The following is a 19,597-nucleotide window of genomic DNA, read 5'->3' on the forward strand; positions in this document are numbered from 1 at the left end:
TTTTATTACGCTCATGGCAATGACAGTGGCCGATGGCCACCACTCGAACAACCGTCTCTCTGCCACAAAACAGAAATCGGAGAAAAAACGCGATTGAAGTTTTGCAATGTTTTCACTATCATATTTCCGTTATAATTATGCCATGACATCATTCTTTTTTCAAAATGAAGCTAAAAGCATGCTCTTTACAAATATGTCAGTAAATATTATCTGTCTATCCAAACTGTACATTAAACAACACCATAACTGCAAAAAACCGAAGTTTATCAACATTGGAATGACGCTATAAGTGATAATAATGAATGATATTGTCATTTTTTTCTTCAACATTATATTAGCCTAGATCTTGGAAGCGTAAATAATTAAGAACTAGTAGAATTATATAATGATGGGAAGAAGAAATAAAAAGAAGAAAATTAGAAAACTTTATTGAATAAGTATGGTATTCTGTAAAATTATTGTTATGTAGCTCTCCTTATGACATGTCTTTTGGTCATCATTCATAGTAGGCCTATGTGGTGCAATCACAAAACTGCATACCTAAAAAAGATGTGTTAAAGTATACTGTACTCCTAAAAGCATGGTATGGATGCAAGATTTACTAGCACCATTTTTTTATTATACTTAATTATGCATAAAAAAGACTAACTTTTTTTCCCATTTAACACATCTGATTATCCAAAGAATGGGTACAGTCATGATAGGTCAATAGATTTTAAAAATCCAGGAAGGTATTCTGTTTGGAAGGTATTTTCACTGTTTTTTTTATTTCTTTTTTACCATAAAACAAAGAACGAGGAGTAATTACGTGTGCGCACTCATCATTCTTCACACTGCGTTGTTTTCCATTTCATTCGATTCCTTATGCTTTCTACCCATAGTTGATGATCACAATAATTGTTATTTTTGTCTGAAACAATGCTTAATGAAAATTATAAGGTAAACCACGGAACACGAGAACTTGACAACCAAACTAAGCGCCCTTTAAATATGACGTCATACCAAATCAAAGAACCTCATTGGTGGACGCATGCAGATAACGTTTTGTTCGACAGAACATTATCTAGGATCCCTTTCTCTCGAATAACCGCTTACCTGCAATTTTACAGATAAATTGTTCTACGATTCATTTTCATCCCATGCTCTTTCACTCGAATCACAACTCAGAAATATTGCGCATTCATCATTCTAGTTACTCTCACTCTCCTAGATTATAAACGAGAAAAACAAATTTTTTTTTTTTTTACAATTTCTAAACACTAGTATATAGAAGAAGAGTTGCTGCATTCGAAAATATGTATAACTCAAAATCCGAAAATTTGCAGATAGACGGTTGTTCGAGTGGCGGCCTTACTATATCGCTTTTTCGGGAACAGGGAACGATGGAGTTAACGGAAAGATTTTTACGAAGAGAAAAAGCGGAAATTTCACATCCAATGAAAGGAAAACAAGTATTCTTTCCCTGTTTCTTGAAGAGAAATCTGTACATCGTCAGTCTATTCAATGGCTCTAGCCTGTAGAATGTGTACTATTGTTTTCTTAGCCTCCATCGGTAGAGCGATAAGGTAGCAGTTTAAGTGGAGAGAGTGGAAAAGTTAGGTCATTGAACGTGGGAACGTGAACATAGAAAATGGGATCAAGAAATGTCAACCAGATTAAAGACGGACTGACTGACTCACTGGTCACTTGGTTTTTTCTAACAAAATATTCTTCATGGGTGAGAAAATACTTCGTAAGGACTTTTGTCACTGGTAGGGGTATATTTACTCTTCTCCTGATGTGACTTACATATTCCCGCAAGAAAAACTTGAGAAAATTCAATATCATCGATTTTCCACTCTTCGTCGTCAGGTTCCGCACCAATTTGCAGTAAATGTCCTCGCTGTGGAACGTCTCAGTTCCAGAGGTCCTTTATTCCTCACACCGTTGGACTGTGGAACAGCCTCCCTATCACACAGTTGGAACTTCAGGAGTTTAAGCAAATTGCAATACATTATATACTGTCATAAAACTATTCTCCTGACATTCGAATTAATTTTCACCGATTTATTACTTTTTTTCTTTCTGTCTTTCCCTTTACCTCGTCTTACTTCTTCCTAATGAACACCATATTTTTTGGAAGCTTGAATTTCAAGTCAAGTAACCCTATGTGCTTGCGCCATGTGAATAGGTTACATCTTCATAATAATAATAATAATAATAATAATAATAATAATAATAATAATAATAATAATAATAATAATAATAATGAAGGGTTTTGGTTGCATTGAAGAGGGAGGGGGGTGAGGGGTTAGGGACCGGGTAGGCGTCAGCTGGGGACTTGTTGTCTCTTATGAACAACCTTCGCTGCTTCCATGGATTGTTCGGTGGTCTTCTGCCGCGCTCTTGCTAAAATGCCAATTACTGGGGTACAGGTGCGGGTTCTGGCCACGGAATTGGTGTGTTATTTGTTTTTGCTTGTAATTTCGTAATGCAACCTAAGGTAGCCTACGTACACACACACACACACATTATACATATATATATATATATATATATATATATATAAGTATATATATATTATATATAATATATATATATATATATATATATAATATTATATATCTTATGTCCTTATCGCTTGGCGATAGATTTTTTGTTCTTTCCTTACGGCTGTCGTCCGTAAGTAATGTTTGGTTCCTCTCATCTCCCTTGGATATCTTAGTAGAGAGGTTCTTTCTTGTCTAGAGGAGATGATTCAAACAGGCTAGTTGAACAAGTTAACAACTTTATTCTGTAACTCCATACTAGGAGATGCAGCTCGTCGGACGACCGATATGTTTATAGTTGGCGTGGAACTGCCATTCTAAAGCATCGCGTCGATAGCGGAACATTAGCTATCTCCAGCAATTCATATAAAAACACATACGTAGTCTGCCGGCTCGGAAGTTACAAGTTTCCGGCGTAGGTTAACAGGTCAACCGCTTCCCATGGAAGTTGTGCAAAGTTATCATAAACATAAAAAATGTTGACAAAGCTGTGAGCTAGATCAGGCTACTGCAGACAGCGCATAGCGTAATCTAGGTCTGCTTTGGTCACGTAGAACCCTCCTAATGCCATGACCCCAGGTCACTGGTTTATATATAATGTAATTCTTACATTAGGCTCGGTCTGCTACCTATTCAAGCCTTGAATAACAAAAAAAATTACTTTAAACATTGTCCATAGGAGCGTGCTCGTAACATACTAAGTGATTAAATGCATAAAAAGGTTCTGTTACATACCCTTGTTGACATATTCATAAACAAAGATAAATGCATGGAAAATATAGATCCATGTTTGGTAATAATAATGATTATGTACCCAAAAATAATAAAATGGTAAAAATCAAAACAGTATACATGATTAATATGATAACATGTAACCTGATTAAGAATAATGGTTACTAAATAATGATTATAGCATGATCATGGATAATTGTTAAAGAGTACTTGACACTCTTTGTAATAGATAAATATAATTGTATAATAGTATAACAATGTAATTCTGCAGAAATTCAATATATAGGGCTGATATTTTTATTAGGTGCCCGAAAAATACCTTCAGAAATATATTAATGTATAATATTGGGCTATAATGATTTATTAGGCGCCCTGGAGATACTTTAACTGTTCAAATGCAAAGGCGTGAGTCTTTCTTGTCCTACATTTTTGCCAGCATACGGACCGCTTTTCACACACAACACAATTCCAGACAATTCCCTAGGCACGAACTGAAGTGGCCAGGTTCAGGCGGCCCTAAACGCCAACGACTTGAGTTTTAACGGGTACGTCATCCAGACGGGCCAGTACGTTCCCTTGGAGATCCTTCTGTTTACGCCTCAGCCTACGCCAAGCAAAGATGTTGACGGCGATAACCAATATGGCCGTCACGCTGAACACGGCTAGCAGAATGTAGTAGCGAAGATGTTCTCCACCTGCATAAGTCGATGACGCGTGGGCCATCTCAGCCAGTTGCGTCAGACGATGAGCTACTCGCGCGTTGTATGGGAGAGGTAGTGATGGGATGATTGTGGTAGCCCACGTGTAGTTCGCGAAATACGCCTTCTCACGTATTATCGTGTTGACCCCTCTGACGGTATAGTTTGTAGATGTCCCCGTACAACCATCAGCTGCTACGAAGATAGGGGCATGGGCGGTGGATGTGTCCGGACACACGACGTCGAATCCGGCCTTATCATAACGGATCCAGGAACCATTATTCATCCTGTAATTGAATTTATTACCGTAAAAGGGATAAAGTTTCCCCAGACAACCTTCGCTTGTATGAGAGAGAGAGCCGTTTAGCACTATGTCTAACTCACATGAATCCGTTGATATAGGATAGAATTCAAAAGAGGTCAGCTGTACAAATTTTATTATTCATGGCTTCTGAACAGTGAGTGAGTTTATCTAAGTCTTTAATGACCTGTAAATGATTTCTTATAGAAGAAATCAGTACATGCCCCGTTAAATTGGATATTACTGGATTTGAGTTATTCGTCATAAAAGTAGGAAACGGTGCTATTTTGTATGATTGCCAAGCATCGGAAGAATCAAAAGGAATTGTGATCATAATTCTATAATTTTCTACGCTGACTGATATAGCTATAATAGAATACTACTTTATGGGCATCCAATAAAGGAATATAACCTAGCTTCTCCCGTCCGTTTTCTAAAGTTAACGTCAGATCTTTAATGGGCATGAGGTGAGGAGATAACACACCCTTTGTTGCTAACGTAATTGCTTCTACGTAATCTTTTGACTTTTCAATAAAATGTGATATTTTCACACGGATATGATCTATTTTCGAACTATAGTAAGCTAAAGTAGCCAGCAAATGTTGAACTTCCATGACCTGATCGATATTTTTTGAATGTTCATTAACGATATTCATTATTTGATTGATCGAAGATAACTGGCTGCGAAGTTCTGATAAGGCCAGTTCCGTTTGTGTTGCAAAAACTCAATTCTTTTATTTTGATTATTTATCTTGAGGCGATTTGAGATTCCTAAGCCTAGATTCGCAACTGATCCTAAGATGTTTAGTCCAGCTAGAATAAGCGGGTTGCGGCGTTCAAGAGTATTGTGCCGCACAGACCACATCAGCAGGTCACGAGCGAGTTCTTCTGCCTCGGCGGTTTATTTTGGGTATGTCATAAGACAACATTTCCGCGACGCTTAGTGTTTGAGCTAGTGAAATCTCTGAGTTAGCATGAAAATTACGTTCATGCATTTCCTTAAGGGAAATACCAACCTCATCAGGTCATTCTTTAAGTTAAGGACGTCATCTTCAGGTAAGAAAATAGCATGCATATCTACTTCGATAACAATATTACTTGACACGATGAATACATCATCGATTCTCTCGATAATCGAGCCATGATTAAATTCTATGTCTTTCGTCCTAGCGCTCTTTCCATACAGCAAAGATGTCTGAATACACAATATCACTCCTAACAATAACAGATTCATTTTTGAAAACCTGCAATGAGTAAAACAGATGTAATAACTCGCGTAAAGGAATAGGTTTACATACAATATGATTAATAGATATATATATATATATATATATATATATATATATATATATATATATATATATATATCTATATATATATATATATATATATATATATATATATATATATATATAATAATTTATTATACAAGTTTCATAAATACAACCATTTTTTCCCACACTCCATCTACCTTTCTTTAGATTATGATATGTGCCAATGGGACTATTCTCACATCAGTGGGTTTGGATACATTTTGAACCCTAACTCTATTGGCCGTTGAATTTTCTAAAATGTTAACGGGCCTTCAAACTTAGGTGTCAGTTTATAGTTTAAACCTTACGTACGTATACTTGTATGTATACCTGATCGCCCACGGCATAGTCTAGTTGGCTTAGCTATTTTATCATGATTTTTTTTCATTAGGATCTGTGCTTCTTCTAAATTCTTACGAATTATATTATATCGACTTATGCTTGCATCCATAACATCCTTTAGAGGATTTGATAAAATTAGTTGTAGGCTTTAAGATGTGAAAGGCGTTCGGGCCGGGATACCGTACAGTGCCTCGTGCGGTGTCATTTTAATAGACACGTGATACGAGTGATTAAGTGTGCTTAGTACCGCAGGTATGGCAATGTCCCAGTTGGGATCTGCCCCCCTAAGGTGACCCTTAAAATGTTTAAAACCTTACGATTTGCCCTTGCCACTAGCCCATTAGACTCTGGGTGATAGATCATGGTATTGACTTTCTTTATACTAAGGAATTCGCACAAGGAGTTTAAGGAAATGATTATTGAACTCCCCGCCCGAGTCTGAGATAATGATGTTGGTGGAATTCCATGTTTACAAATGTAGCACTCGTAAAACTTCCTAGCGCACTCGACCGCGGTTTTTGTTTTAAGCGCTATAAGTTCTGTATATCGAGTCAAGGCGTCTATAATTACTAGGAGGTGCTTTTTTCCTCTGTCTGACTCGTAAAATCCTGTAATAAATCTAAATGTACTCTTTCAAAGGGTTGATTTGGCACGGGGTAAGCCCCTAGGCTGACAGGTGTCTTCGTGTGCCCTTTGTATTCTTGACAAGTGCGACAATTTGCTATGTGCTTTTTTATATCTCTAAGCATCGTATGCCAATAAAATAAGGATTTGGCTTTTCTGTGACATCAAGGTATAACCCGGGTGTCCGTGCAGTGGATTTTCATGCAACCACTTTAAGACAGTGGGTAGTGAGATAGGCACCACCACCTGGTTGTTATTCAACTGCGGTGTGTGTTGCGGGTTTTCCTCGTCACGGATCTACACAGGATATTTTCCTGTAGGATATAATTTCTGCTGCTTATACTTTAGGTATTCTTTTTCCTTCGGATTTCCGTTTAACGCAATGATGATTTTTTCTATTTCGGATCTTTTCTTTGTTCCGTCTGTAATAGTTCAGCACTCCAGCCCAGATCTTCCTGTTCGGATATAGTTTAACAACGGGCATGGAGGTTGAGATATCTATTAATTCAGCTAATGGCTCGGTACAAGATGAAGAGGGGTTGCGTGATAATGCGTCAGCAATGATATTTGCTTTCCCAGGTAAATACCCGATCCTCGCGCCAAAGTCCTGAATGATCATGTGCCACCGAGTTCGCTTGGGGCTGTGACTAAAGCCTTTAAAGAAGTCGGTTAGGGGCTTATGATCAGTGAGAACCTTGACGGGATAACCGTAGATTATGAATTTAAAGTGCACGAGTGAATTAACAATAGCGAGCCCTTCCTTGTCTATTACTGCATATTTACTTTCGGAAGGTCTCAGTTTACGTGAATAAAAAGCTATAGGGAAAAACTGTCTATCATATTGTTGAAGCAATACACCCATACTCCTAGGTCTGAGGCGTCTGTTGCTATGAAAAAATTCCTTATTGAAGTCAGGAAATTTCAAGATAGGAGAACTACACAGTTCATCTTTCAATTTATCGAACGCCTGTTTGATGAATTTCAGACCGTACGAAATCTACTGCCCTTTTTTATAAGATCTGTTAGGGGAGCGGGGCTATGATTGAGTAATTGCGGATGAAGCGGCGATAGTATCCGCTGCACCCCAAAAATTGCTGTATTCCCTTGACGTTAATAGGTATCGGAAAGTTACGGATAGCCGACACCTTATCGTGGACGACTTTAAGACCTTCACTAGAAACCGTGAAACCTAGATAGACTAGTTCTGTTTTAAAAATTCACACACTTCTTATCTTTACCCTTAAATTATGCTGCCTTAACCTTTGTAACACTAACTCCAATTTACGTAAATGCTCTTCTAATGTGTTGGAAAAGATTACTAAGTCATCCATGTAGGCATGTAGGATATCTCCCAACAAGTCTCCAAACACGACGTTTATCATACGAGTAAAAGTTATAGGAGCACAACGTAAACCAAAAGGCATACGCAAAAATTCATAATGTCCCCTGGCTGTGCTGAAGCAGTGTATGGGATACTTTCTTGTTCCATCGGAATCTGATGAAATCCTTTTAGTAAGTCTAGGCTTGTGAAATATTTATTCTGGCCTAGTAAAGATAGGATATCATCGTACATGGTACTGGGAATCTGTCAGGGATTGTTTCTTCGTTTAAACGACGAAAATCTACGCATATCCGCCAAGTTCGATCTTTTTTCGGTACTACTATTAACGGAAAATTATAAGGGCTGTTTGATTTCCTAATGACTCCTTCCTTTAACATTTCACCTACTTCCTCTGTTATCTCATTCTGAAATTTCATAGGAAGTCGGTACGAAGGTACATAGATTACTTTGTTTCTGTTTGTCCTTGAGCCTGATTTGATGCTCGATGACATCCGTTTTTCCTAAGGTTCCATCCGTAGTGGAAAAAACATCATGATATTTAGTTAACAGATTCAAAAATTTCTGCTGAATTTCTTCTTCTTGAATATCTTTATTGATTTTGTTCTTTATAGATTGCAAAAGGGTTTCATCCGCGACTGATGAGCGTGATTTATCTCAGCTACGGTAAGAATGCGATGTTTATAAACTTCGGCATCCAAGATATGTTGATTTTTGTGGATTACTAAAGTGGTATTCAAATGATTGACAGACTTTCCGATATTACATTGCTGTTGTGAGCCGACTGTATAAACGGCTTGTGTGACGGATAATCCGTGTGTTTTTCAGAGTTTCGGAAAGGATTAATGTTTCAGATCCTGGCAAGGTTCTTTTTACACGCACTAACATGTTTATTGAACGTTACGTTAGGCTCGAGAGTTTGCGTGCAAGCTGATATTACGGGTGAGCGAGAGTTCTGTTGGGTTGCCTTGTATTATTTCTTGGTTCATGAGACAGGTGATTGGTTCCGTAATGTAAGTGACAACTCTGTCTGTCTCTTTATTATCTAAAACAGATTTTAGGGTATTAGAAGACCTATAGAATTTCCCTTTGATATACACGCCGTGTTTTGCAGGTGCTAAGATAATATTTTGAGTGCCCATAGACGGGTATCCGATAATTACTGCGGGATACATATTAATGTTTTGTACAACGACAAAGGTATCAGCAAACGTGCGCTTACCTGACCTTGTATGTACATGAGGTACGCCCACAACATTTAATTCATTATTCCCAATGCCTGAGAGCCTTATCGGACTTTTCTATAGGGAAATTGAAAAGAGTAAATGATGAGTCCTTAAATCCATTATATTACGTGGACTACCAGAATCAAAGAACAAAGTGAATGACTTATGGTCCAAATTTACTGCATGTAAGGTTGGTCGCAACTCGTTTTGACTAATAATTGCATGAATTTGTTGCAAATCTACGGGAACCTGCACAGATTTTTTTGATTCGGCCGTGTGTTTCATAGGAAAATCAATTGTCTCACAATGATCTGATAAATGATTAAACTGATTATTTGATACAAAAGATGTTGATATTGATGACCCAACATCGCCCTCTCCCCCCTTGGAGTGAATCTACGTGGTATTTGTTTTGTTATCACACCCTGAAAATTCGCTTGCCCTTGCGAGTTCTGGCTAGACGGCCCAGGAACAGAGGTACCTGAAGCACGATTTGTTTGTTTCTGCTGTTGTGCAGAATTTCCGTTTGGTTGTTTCTTCTTATAGTACTGAGGACCCTTCTTTTATTTGCACTAGCAACTGGTTGCGTGTTTGTAGCGTTTGCTGTTGATTCCTCGAGTAGCAACGGTTATATGAATGAGTTGAACTATTGTGTATTGAACAAAAACGCGTCCGACAGTCTGAAATCATGTGACCTGGTCGTTTACAGTTATAACAAACCATCCCTGCAACTTGATTATTATTATGTACCACTTTACTTGTTGTGGCTTGTTCTCATTTTTTGCAAAAACTTGAATGAGCGAAGGATCTAGGTCGGTACATTTAGACATGTGTTTTTTGATTTGTTTATACACATCTAATTCCGTACTGTCGGGCTGCAATTTTTTATCAAAACACCGTACTAACGCTTCAGGCAACATTACAGTGATAGACGTAAGGTAGATCAAACGGATAAAATCTTTCACTTTGATTTTAGCACCCGCAACCCACCCGGAGTTACTTAAACTATCCTGATATTCATTTAGCCGGTCGGCAATTAGCGCCGCCCGCTCGACAACATTGAGCTGAGTCATGGAGGCTTGGTTAAGGATATTTCTCAATGCCAATACTACATCTAAAGCCCTCTTCACCCCCATACACGGCACGTAATCTAATTTTGAACTCGTCCCATGTAAGCGCTTCTTGGAAAGAAACCCCCCTTAGATACGCACTTGCGTCGCCTTTCGCAAAGTCAACGAAGCTCTTGGCCTCCTGTAAATTGTACTGCTGGGTCCGTGATGCTTTTTGCATTTAAATGAGCGTCTACAGATGAGATCCATGCCTCAACATTTTGAGGCAGGAACCCATTGACCCGACCTTGAAAAGGGACAATCGCTGACCTCGCGCTAACGAGAGTCACCACGTTGGGGTTGCCAGCCGGAGTGGTTGCCATTTCGGCTTTCACTTTTTTCTTATCACTTCTATTCCTTGCAATCCTATCAAAATATCTATAAGAGTACACTCAACCACTACGTAAACGCATAAGCAATGTACTGTATAAGTGTGTTATAATAATAGGAAAATCCCCCAAAAGATACAAAAATACAGATAATATGATAAAATATTCTATACGGAGAATTCCTGCAAGAAAATGGTAATAAATGACAACTAGAAAACCAAAAAAAAACAAAAAAAAAAAAAATTAATCTGCGGGCGAGAACCTCGTAGTTGAAGATTGGTTCTGTAATGAAGGAAGATTAATATGGCGAAACAACTCACCCCAGAATACTGGACGATCGACTCTTTGATGAACAACACTTCACTGAGGAAAAGACCTGAATAGATAAAAATGGTACTTAGCTCCAGATTATATTGCGAAGGATTGTTGACATGGGATGACGTCACAGTTTCCTGTTCCACGTCTCGCGTCGGAAGTCGTGATGACGTCACGGCCTTCTCTCGGTGCACGATGCGCGGTGAAGTCCAAGATTGATGACGTCACAGACCTCCGTCCTTGCTAGATCGGGTGATGTTCCCTGTGTTTGTTTTCTTCTTTCGTTGATGTTCGATGCTGCCCTCGTCCGGTGTAGATTCTCGAAGATAAGTGACAACAGTTGCTCAAACGTCAGTGTTAAATGCTTGTATTCCTCTCGATGAAGGACATAGTTGCGTCTTCATAAACTGTTGCGTTGATTGAAGATCCCGTTTCCTCTGTTTAGTTTGATGTTGAAGGTGGAAGTTAGTTCTTGTAGACTTCGGTCGGCTGATATGGGTCATGTTAATTATGTTCTTCGTTTATTCGCTGCCACCACTTCTTATGTCTTATCGCTTGGCGATAGACTTTTTGTTCTTTCCTTACGGCTGTCGTCCGTAAGTAATGTTTGGTTCCTCTCATCTCCCTTGGATATCTTAGTAGAGAGGTTCTTTCTTGTCTAGAGGAGATGATTCAAACAGGCTAGTTGAACAAGTTAACAACTTTATTCTGTAACTCCATACTATGAGGAGATGCAGCTCGGGGACGACCGATATGTTTGATAGTTGGCGTGGAACTGCCATTCTAAAGCATCGCGTCGATAGCGGAACATTAGCTATCTCAGCAATTCATATAAAAACACATACGTAGTCTGCCGGCTCGGAAGTTACAAGTTTCCGGCGTAGGTTAACAGGTCAAACCGCTTCCATGGAAGTTGTTGTGCAAAGTTATCATAAACATAAAAAATGTTGACAAAGCTGTGAGCTAGATCAGGCTACTGCAGACAGCGCATAGCGTAATCTAGGTCTGCTTTGGTCACGTAGAACCCTCCTAATGCCATGACCCCAGGTCACTGGTTTATATATATAATGTAATTCTTACATATGTATATTATATATATATTCTATTAGATATATATATATTATATTAATATATATATATATATATATATATAATATATTCTATTATATATATATCTATATATGATCATATTATATATATATATATATAATATCTTATATATATAATACATAATAGGTCACCTGATTTTTCTATTCCCCGTTTGGTGGGTGACAGCATATTCTATAATCCTCACTCCATTCGTTATGTCCAGTGCCTAGTATTTTTACGAAAAATTCCTAATTATCGCAGCATATCTTGTCGACCATTTTTCATTGCAGTCATTATTCGTGGGGAATAATGACGTGCACGGAGGTAAGGATGCAAAGAGAAAGACAGACAAACCGAACACAGCAGCAGCAGAGTATAAAAGCAAGGTTCAATTTATGGGCATGTCTTACTTAACGGGCATTTAAATACTGATCAAATGTTCCAATTTTCCTTACATAAAACATCACACAAAACTCATGAAAAGGCAGTTAGGTTTCATCGATAATTTGGTGGATTAGGAAGGTATACTGCGAAATAAATAATTTGATCTAGAAATTTACGAAGCTATACTACATGTTGAGAAGTTTAAATCTTCATGCCTGTGCAATCTCGGTTGCCCCACTCACACACTAATGAGTTTAGAAGTTTTGCACCATAACTTAATTCATATTGAAGGAATTGAGATTATCTTAAATATTAAGTATTCCCTAAAACTTACTGTCAAGAAAAATGGTTAAAGATCTGTATACATTCTCACGAGAAATGTTTTTATTGTGGAGGCAAAATGGTAGCCCGAGGGAAGGGAACACTGCATTACTAATGAGACAGGCGAGAGTGCAGTTTAAACTTGCTCTTAAGCACTGCAGGTTAAATGAAAAACAGCTAAGAGCCGATGCAATGTCTAGAAACTTAGAATCTGGTGATTGCCCTCGTCTTTGGAAAGATATCCAGTCATTAAATCCCAAAACTAAAAAGCATATCACAGAGAGTAAGGGAAACAGTCGGAGACGAAGCTATCCCAAGCATGTGGGGCGATCACTTCAACAATATTCTGAATTGCATAAATGATCAAGATTCCAGAAGGGATGTAGATAACTTCCTTACTGACAACATTCAATTTCATTTTGCAGACCGTATTACGCCAGGTAACATCAGCGATGCCATAAACAGCCTGTCTAATAATAAATCGGCCGGCTGTGATGGTCTTCCCGCAGAGGCTTTCAAATTCTGCCATCCGATAATTTACATTTTGTTAGCTGTCCTATTCAGTGCTTGCATAATTCACCGGTTTCTTCCTGACTCCCTACTCTTAGTTCACTTGATACCATTAATCAAAACCAAGCTAAAGGACGCAGCTGACCCTGGCAACTACCGGCCGATTGCAATCACAACGATCGCATCGAAGATACTTGAGTCGGTTCTTCTAGTGAGACTTCTCCCCTTTCTACACACCACTGACAAACATTTCGGGTTTAAAAGCAAACCACTCAACCGACACCTGCATCTACATACTGAAAGAATTGCTGAACTACTACCTATCATCAGCCTCTCCTGTTTTCCTTTGTTTTGATGTGAGAAAAGCATTTGACAGAGTAAACTACCTGAAGCTCTTCCTGAAGCTGCATAAAAGGGACACACCCCTATATCTAATTGGCATTTTATATTGCTGGTTCTCCACACAGCAATTCTGAGTCAAATGGGGTAACGTATTATCGTACACCTATGGCTCCCTAAACGGGCTTCGGCAAGGGGGCATTCTCTCTCCATATCTGTTTAATACGTACACAGATGTCTTGAATATCAAACTGAACTCACTCCCAATCGGATGCACTGTCGGTGAAACAACTATAAACAACCTTTTTTACGCCGACGATATGGTCCTGATTTCCCCATCAGTGCAAGGTCTCCAACGACTCATCGACACTTGCCGCCAATATGCAGAGGAATTTGATATAATCTACAACGAAACCAAGACCCAGTGCATGTCGCTCCCGAGTTCGCTTAAGCATATTGCAGAACCACAAATTTTCCTCGGAAACCATCGGCTGGAATTTGTGCACGAATTTCCGTATTTGGGTCACATTATCACCGACAACCTAAAAGATACGACAGACATTGAACAGAGGCGTCGTAAACTATGTGCAACTGGCAACATGATTGAAAGGAGGTTTGCCTTCTGTCACCGAGACGTGAAACTGCTGCTCTTCCGCTCGTACTGCTGCAGTATCTATGGGTGTTCCCTCTGGACGAACTATACCCCAGAGACCATGAGACGCATCACTGTTGTGCACAATGACATTCTGACACGCCTCACAAACACTCCCCGCCTACCCCTCCGCCACACAGATGTTCATAGAAACCCAACCGGACAATTTCGAAATCATTGTTAGGCGAACAATGTCCAGTCTGGTAACAGGAGTGAGAAACAGCAGCAACTCGCTCATACAAAGCACCCTAAGGAGTGAAGCAAGAAGAAGATCTAAATTGTGGGAAAGATGGGAAAATGAGCCCTTTGTCCCCTAAAGGACTTATTCTTTGTATTGGCAAGATGTCATCTGCAGATTTTGTCATTATTATATTTATTGCTGATATTTTAATTTTTCATTATTACTGTGATTACTATCAAGTTAAGTTTTTTTACATTCAATTTTCGTATTTAGCCCTCTGGCCTGACTACTGTAACAACCTAAGGTCTCTAGTTGAAATTAAAGTTATATAAGCTGTGCACTAACGGGTTATAACAATCTCAATGCATTTTTTTTTTCTCACCAATATTATACTGTATTACCAGTTTTATATTAACTATATTTTATGCTACCTCGACCTATTTTGTTTTGGGGATAAGTGCCGATTATTCATTTTTTTTATCATGTCTCTTTATCTAGATTGTGTATATTACTGTCTGTATTTTGTATATTCCATGTATATGGCCCTGAGCTGAAATAAAGGATATTATTATTATTATTATTATTATTATTACAGGTGGTGCAAAATCATTCCTTGTAATATGGTTATTCAATTAACTATTTGACTAGAGATAAAAATAATTTAAATATTTTATACAAAGACAACTGGTAATTTAAGTGGGAAACCTACCTTGGAAAATCATAATTCCAAAAGAAAAAATAATAAGCCCAATACCATTATTTTAACAATTTGGAGACGATGGCTGCTCTGAGATAAAAACAAATGCATGATATATTTTTGGAACATATATTTCTAAGACATTTAAGGAAAATACAAGTATTACAATGTACATACAACCATGAGATCTTGTTACACTATGCCAATAAGATGAAAAGGAGTTTTTTCTGAAAACATTTACAAGTGCTACTTACAGCTGGTCTACATATTTACAGAACAAATGTACAAGAATTTCTTACATGAAATAAATACTTTTATATATACATATATAAATAGCACCATTAAAAATGATACTTGATTAGTGCATGTCAACAAATTTTTTCAAGTCGGGGATTGGTAAGAATACCCTTATAAGGAATCCCATGTTCCCGAATGCAAGTGGCAGCTAAGCATTGCAGAGAGGTGTGACTCAGCACCTTTGCCTTAGAAAGAACGGTTTCCCGGGAACCCCCTCAGTTGACCAGAACGTCTGCCTTCGGCTATTCATGGCGTCTAAGTGAGCACCGGCTCGCAAAAGTGACTCGACCATGCCCTTGGAGCAATCCTCATTTTTGGCAAGCGTGTGGAGGGGCGTGTTGCCCTCCTTGTCGGTGGCGCAAGGATCTGCACCGGTGTCCAGCAGGAGGTCGATGACTGTCTTTCTAGGAGTGCTAGACACCGGCACTGAAAACCCGTCCATGAGCTTAAAGCTTCTACTGCAGGCGATGTGGAGAAGGCTCCAACCCGCTGCATTCCTTTGATCCTTCTTCAGTAGTTGATACAACGCACTCCTGAAAGTGTGTATCTGAGAGGACGAGAGCTGTGGCTGTAACATTGTTAACGATACTAATAAATGCATGATGATTGCAACACACTCGTTAAGGTGTGATCCATTTAGCTTCACGGAAATGTCGCTTTGATCTAATTCGGAAACAACCAGATTCAATTCCCTCGCGCCTTTTTCAAACACACACATAATATCATCGAAAAAATCCTTAGGTTGACAATTCCAGTTACTTACATGCTCTGCGTCCGTCAGGGATGAAAACAGCCCCAAGAATGACCTGAAGTGGTAGAGCCTAGCGTGGTTGAGTGGTTTTAGCCGGAAATATTGCACTTCGATAGCGTGAACCCACAGGTTGATGCATTGCTTGAAAGCACCGTCATTTTCGTAGTCGAGACCTGCGTCCCGGATATATAGCAGTGTGTTAAAATGATCGGGTCCTAAAACCCTCTCCTTCACGAGGAGAGACTGACGTTGGACTGACTCGAAGTCAGTGTCTAGGGCCTCTAGTTGCTCTAAGGTGGTGACTTCTCTGAACTCCTCGTGTGCAGGACCTTCCAAATTCAGTTCGGATTTTGGATAAGTCAGGACACCATCTACGTACCTGGAAACATATTGTTAAACGATTGTATTCAGTGCATAAGAAAGCATATACTGAAGCAGTTAAATAACACTCTACAATGTTAAATTGTAAATCCATGCATTCAATCATACTACTTTCCACAAATGAAATTCTTACTTTATCTATCAGACCTTGAGAAAAGTATGAGAATGAGCACGAAAGAACTTACCTGTGACTCATTGCTGATTTCCAGTACTGAATAACACTGACAATATCTTCCATATCGTCAAAAAGCGAAGCTCCAAGTAACTCAAATGCATCGGCTTTCTCTTTAACAGATATCAGGTCTGTTCTGCTTACTAGATATTCTACCATTTCCAAGTGGCAATGAAAGCTCGCCAGAATCAAAGGAGTACTTCCTGATAAAAAGAAGACGAGGAATGATTCAGTTTTGATAGTTCTTAGTATGAATAAATCTACAGGTGACTTTAGTCTAAATCTAACTCACTGTTTATGTGATTCCATTTAGAAAGAAATTCTTCCATCTCAGGTACCGTTTTAGAAAGTACAAACAAAGCAATATCTTTTCATACCTAGAAACGAAAAAATAGTTGGTATATTGTCAGTCAAATCAGCACAGAACATTACAGCATTCGAAACCTCATCGTTCAGTTCTGTAAATGAATAATGCAAGATTTAAGCCGTTTAGACCAAACAATTCTAAGTAAAATTTAGGAGATTTAAAGCAAACAATTCGAAGCAAGATTTAGCAGATTTAAATCAAACAATCCTATGCAAGATTTAGATGTTTAAACACCAAACAATTCTAAGCAATATTTATGAGATTTACACCAAACAATTCTAAGGAAGATTTAGGACATTTAAACCAAACAATGATAAGCAAGATTTGTGACATTTAAACCAAACAATGCTAAGCAAGATTTAGGACATTTAAATCAAAACCATTCGAAGCAAGATTTAGGACATTTACACCAAACAATTCTAATCAAGATTTAGGACACTTAAAACAAACAGTTCTAAGCAAGATCTAGGACATATAAAACAAACACTTCTAAACAAGATTTAGGACATTTAAACCAAAGAATTCGAAACAAGACTCACCAGAAATGTCGGCATCCATTTGACCACTGTGATCCAGGCAAACTTTCATTATTTCAATATGTCCCATTTCCGCACTCACATGCAAAGCGCTTTGCCCGGTCTATACTCTTACCGTTCACGTCAACGCCAATTTCTAAAAGGTATTTCACAATTTCCAGACGGCAGTTGTGAGCAGCGAGCATCAGACAAGTGAACGAGTATGGATCAGTAGTCTCGGTGGCTGAGGACACAAATGAATAAATAAACAAATGGTCAAAAAATTAAACAATCAAATAAATATATAAAAAACATATGTAAATAAAAAAAAATATATAGTATTAATAAAATAAATATAAGTAAATACTTAAGTAGGTATATAAACAAATAAATGAATAAATACAAAAGTAAATAAATAAACAATTACTTAAATAAATACATAAATACAAAAGTAAATAAATAAACAATTGCTTAAATAAATACATAAATACAAAAGTAAGTAAATAACTACAAAAGTAAATAAATAAATAAATAAATAAATATGTAAATAAATAGGCTAAACACGTAAAATAAATAAGTAAGTCAATAAGCAAACAGATAAATAAGTAAATAAAGAATTAAGCCAATAAATAAATAAATGAGTTTCTTCAGCTTCAGCAAGATTAGCGAACTCGGGCTAAGTGGGAGAAAACATAAATGCTGCACTTGAAAACTCACAGGCTCCGTGTTCCACAAGAAGTTTGGCAATATCGAGGTGGCCATGAATACACGCTGCTCGCAGAGGAGTGCTTTTGAATCTGGTAATGCCATTCACATTGGCTCCTTTGGAAAGGAGGTAGTCAATGACCGCGTACTGGCCCCCGACGGTAGCGCACCACAGAGGCCGAACTCCGTGCAAGAATCTTCCGTGAATCGTTACTGCAAAGCAAAGCAATTTTAGGAATTACATATAGGAATTACACACACACACATCTATATACACATATATACATATATATATACATATATATATATATATATATATATATATATATATATATATATATATATATATATTTATATATATATATAATCAATATATATATATATATATAATATATATATATATATATATATATATATATATATATATTTATATATATATATATACATATATACCTATATATATACATATATATATACATATATATATATATATAATATGATATATATATATATATATATATATATATATACATATATACATATTACATATATATATATATATATATATATAGATATATATATATATATATATAATATATATATATATATATACATACACATATATATGTATATATCTATATATATATATATATATATAGATATATATATATACTATATATATATATATAATGCACACCCTAATAACATAAGCACTCCCTTATTGGAACAAGAATAATGATGCACTCCTAACAGTGCTGAAATACTATTATGTTTGAAACGATACAGTGTCATAATTATGACAAACGTCTATACAATGAATACTTGGAGTAACAAAGCTAGTGTCATAATTATGTCTTAGTCGTCTATACAACGAATACTTGAGTAACAAATTATGTTTGAAATTTATAGTTAAACATATCTGACATGCATATTTATTGAATACATAAACAAATACTGAATTCAATCAAAACAATATTAACTTGCAGTCGTTCTACAGATTCTATGAAACTCGTCGTTCTGTTTCTTTCTTTCCACATGAATTCATGCAAGTAAGTGTTTAAAAATTCCCTTCTACATCCGAGCATCCGTTTCACTCGTAATTTGTGTTTATTCCAGTAACTCCTAGATGTTTGTGTTTGAAAACTAGTAGTTCTGTCAACAAAATTCAATGAGTGGTTAACAGTATGATGAGCAAATCCTAAGTGCCTTTGAATGTTGCACTATGCGTTTCACTGATCACTGTGAATAGTTGTTCCTGACAGCATTACTTTTCTGAATATAGGTAATAGTATAGTGTTTCAGCATTGCGCAGGTCGACTCTCTCCATGTAACCACAAGCAGGTGACGAAGATGGATCAACAATCCAAAAAACCCACAAAA

At 37.3% G+C, this 19,597-nt stretch overlaps 1 protein-coding gene across 1 annotated transcript in view; it reads right to left on the minus strand.

The window, feature by feature from the left end:
• LOC135218186 (protein fem-1 homolog A-like) overlaps window positions 1–18,424 on the minus strand; it is a 26,014-nt gene extending 7,590 nt beyond the window's left edge. The window contains exons 1-5 of the mRNA XM_064254337.1: window positions 18,230–18,424; window positions 17,537–17,756; window positions 17,008–17,088; window positions 16,644–16,833; window positions 15,563–16,456 (exon numbers count right to left, since the gene is read on the minus strand). Of these exons, the coding sequence (XP_064110407.1) occupies window positions 15,563–16,456; window positions 16,644–16,833; window positions 17,008–17,088; window positions 17,537–17,603 (1,232 nt within the window). The 5' untranslated portion in view covers window positions 17,604–17,756; window positions 18,230–18,424. The remainder of the gene's footprint in view (window positions 1–15,562; window positions 16,457–16,643; window positions 16,834–17,007; window positions 17,089–17,536; window positions 17,757–18,229) is intronic.
• Between the last annotated feature and the right edge of the window lie 1,173 nt (window positions 18,425–19,597).

Source organism: Macrobrachium nipponense, chromosome 9 (assembly GCF_015104395.2).
Source record: "Macrobrachium nipponense isolate FS-2020 chromosome 9, ASM1510439v2, whole genome shotgun sequence".
NCBI lineage: Eukaryota > Metazoa > Arthropoda > Malacostraca > Decapoda > Palaemonidae > Macrobrachium > Macrobrachium nipponense.